The following is a 2,394-nucleotide window of genomic DNA, read 5'->3' as shown; positions in this document are numbered from 1 at the left end:
AAAAGAAAAAGAAAAAGAAAAAGAAAAAGAAAAAGAAAAAGAAAAAGAAAAAGAAAAAGAAAAAGAAAAAGAAAAAGAAAAAGAAAAAGAAAAAGTGTTCATTTAGTTAATAATTTCTTAATTAGATGGAGGAAATTTCCTCCCAAAATCTTGACATAGCTTCTAGCACTGCATCCTGCAGCTGAAAATCTCCATTTTTCTCCCTCTTTCCTCCCCAAAAGCTGAAGTTCTCTTGGGAATTATCTGGAAATTTATTTTACTGAACAAGAATTGAGAGTGAAAAATACCACTACAGACACCTGAAACAATGGAAATCTTCTCTTTCATTTCCACACTAAATTAATTTTTCTCCATTTTTTTCTCAGAGCTTCTTTTACCTCCTTATTCCTCAAACTGTAAATGATAGGATTCAATAAAGGAGTGACCACAGARTAAGAAAGTGAGAGGAATTTATCCACAGAGGCACAGTAGCTGTATTTTGGCCTCAAATACATGGAGCCCGCAGCTCCATAAAAAAGAGTCACAACCAAGAGATGAGAGGAGCAGGTGGAGAAGGCTTTCTGCTGGCTCTCAGCTGATGGCATCCCAAGAATGGTGGAAATGATACGAAAATAGGAATAAATGACCAGYAGGAAAGGACTGAGAATGGCAAAAACAGCCACCACAATGACCTGGGTGTCCCTTGGGGCAGTGTCACCGCAGAGCAGCTCCAGGAGGGGTTGGATCTCACAGAAGAAGTGGTTGATGGCAGAACCACACAAAGGTGAGCTGAAGGTGGTGGTGGTGTGCACCAAGCCCACACCAGTGCCACAAATGTAACTTGCAGCCACCAGGCTTTTGCAGAGGCTGCTGCTCATGAGAATTGTGTAATGCAAGGGGTAGCAAATGGCAATAAAACGATCCAGGGACATGGCAGCCAGGAGAAAGCATTCAGCAACTCCGAAGAAAAGGAAGAAAAACATTTGCATTGCACACCTTGCYTTGGAAATACCTACAGTTCCCACCATCAGGTTCTCCAGGATGGTTGGGATAATGACTGACAAGTAGCAGATATCCAAACAGGACAGCTGAGTGAGGAAGAAATACATGGGGGTGTGAAGGGTGTTATCAGCAGTTATCAGSAAAGCTATCACTGTGTTTGCCATCAAGGTGAGAATATAAAGAGATAATAAAACTACAAAGAGCAAAGGCTGCAAGTGAGAGATTTCAGCAAAACCCAGGAGTTTGAATTCACTCACTTCACTGAGGTTCCCAAGCATCATCCTGCTCTGGTACCTGGWGGGGCTCTCTTCGTTCACTGCTCAGCAGCTGATGAAGTGGGAAATCTGCAATCAAAATACAACTGCCTGATTGAATAGACAAAAGGATGACCAGAATTTATAAAAATATCCAGATTTTGAAAAGATCTTCTTGAAAGGATTGTAAAAGTTTCAAAAGAKAATAAGTCAGTCTTATGCATATATTTTTTCTCTATTTTTAATCTTTTTCTATGATTCTTCTTTCATAGTGTTGCCTTCAAAGTTTGAGTATTTTCTRCTGTCTTCAAATGCTCAGCTACCATTTCTAGCCTGTAAAAAAAAATAATAAAAAAAATAAAAATTACAGCAGATGTCTTTTTATGGACTAATCAATCCAAATTCCAATATCATCAGTAACAACATTTGAATATAACAAAGGTGATTTCTCTGTTACCTTTTGTGGAGAGTGGTGGAAGAAGAGAAAGGAAAAACAAACCTGAATTATGAGATCTCCAGAAAAGCATTCTACTCTGAGCACTTCATAGTGAAGCAGAAGAGATGCTTTTCCAGAGTGCTTTATCCTATATTTATATATATTTATAAATTCCCCTGAGAYTGGCTAGAGCTGATTGGAGCAGTAAGGAAGAGTTGTCAGGGGTTGGCTAAAGGTGATGTGTGTGTGTTTGTTACTCACAGACACCTCTAGCTGCAGGTAATTTGGAAAGCATTTCTACAATACCCAGATATCCCACTGCAATATCGAGATCTGGCTTTTATTTTGGAGTAATTACAATTAYTTCATCATGCAGCCAAATTAATGAGAGCTGTCACATGAGAAACCACGCTTCTGCTTTCTCAACAAAATGTGAAGGTGAAGCAAAGATGCAGTCCACATTCATTTGGGGATAAAGGATGTAAGATTCACTCATTACCAATCTTCTTTTTTATTGTATCCTGTTAAAAGATATTTTTATTTGGCTGCTTCTTTGCCCATCTTTCACAACGAAAGGGAAAACAGTGAGCATTTAGCCTGYTAACTGGCATTATTTCAATCAGACATTAATCATTGATCCAGTCCCCACGTGCATTTTGGGATAAAGTTGCCCAAAAAGATCATTCTTGCCCACAAACTAACGTGTAGGTTCCTCTACTTCTT

At 38.8% G+C, this 2,394-nt stretch overlaps 1 protein-coding gene across 1 annotated transcript; it reads right to left on the bottom strand.

Moving 5' to 3' along the window:
- Positions 1–323: 323 nt before the first annotated feature.
- Positions 324–1,263, bottom strand: LOC130581431 (olfactory receptor 10C1-like). Its single transcript, XM_057379537.1, has one exon. The coding sequence runs from the start codon at positions 1,260–1,262 to the stop codon at positions 324–326; it is 939 nt and encodes a 312-aa protein (XP_057235520.1). The 5' UTR covers position 1,263.
- Between the last annotated feature and the right edge of the window lie 1,131 nt (positions 1,264–2,394).

This window comes from Malurus melanocephalus, unplaced genomic scaffold, assembly GCF_030028575.1.
Source record: "Malurus melanocephalus ecotype Western Australia unplaced genomic scaffold, MMel_1.1 scaffold_411, whole genome shotgun sequence".
In the NCBI taxonomy this organism is placed as follows: Eukaryota; Metazoa; Chordata; class Aves; order Passeriformes; family Maluridae; genus Malurus; species Malurus melanocephalus.
This window is presented reverse-complemented; position numbering and strand designations above follow the sequence as displayed.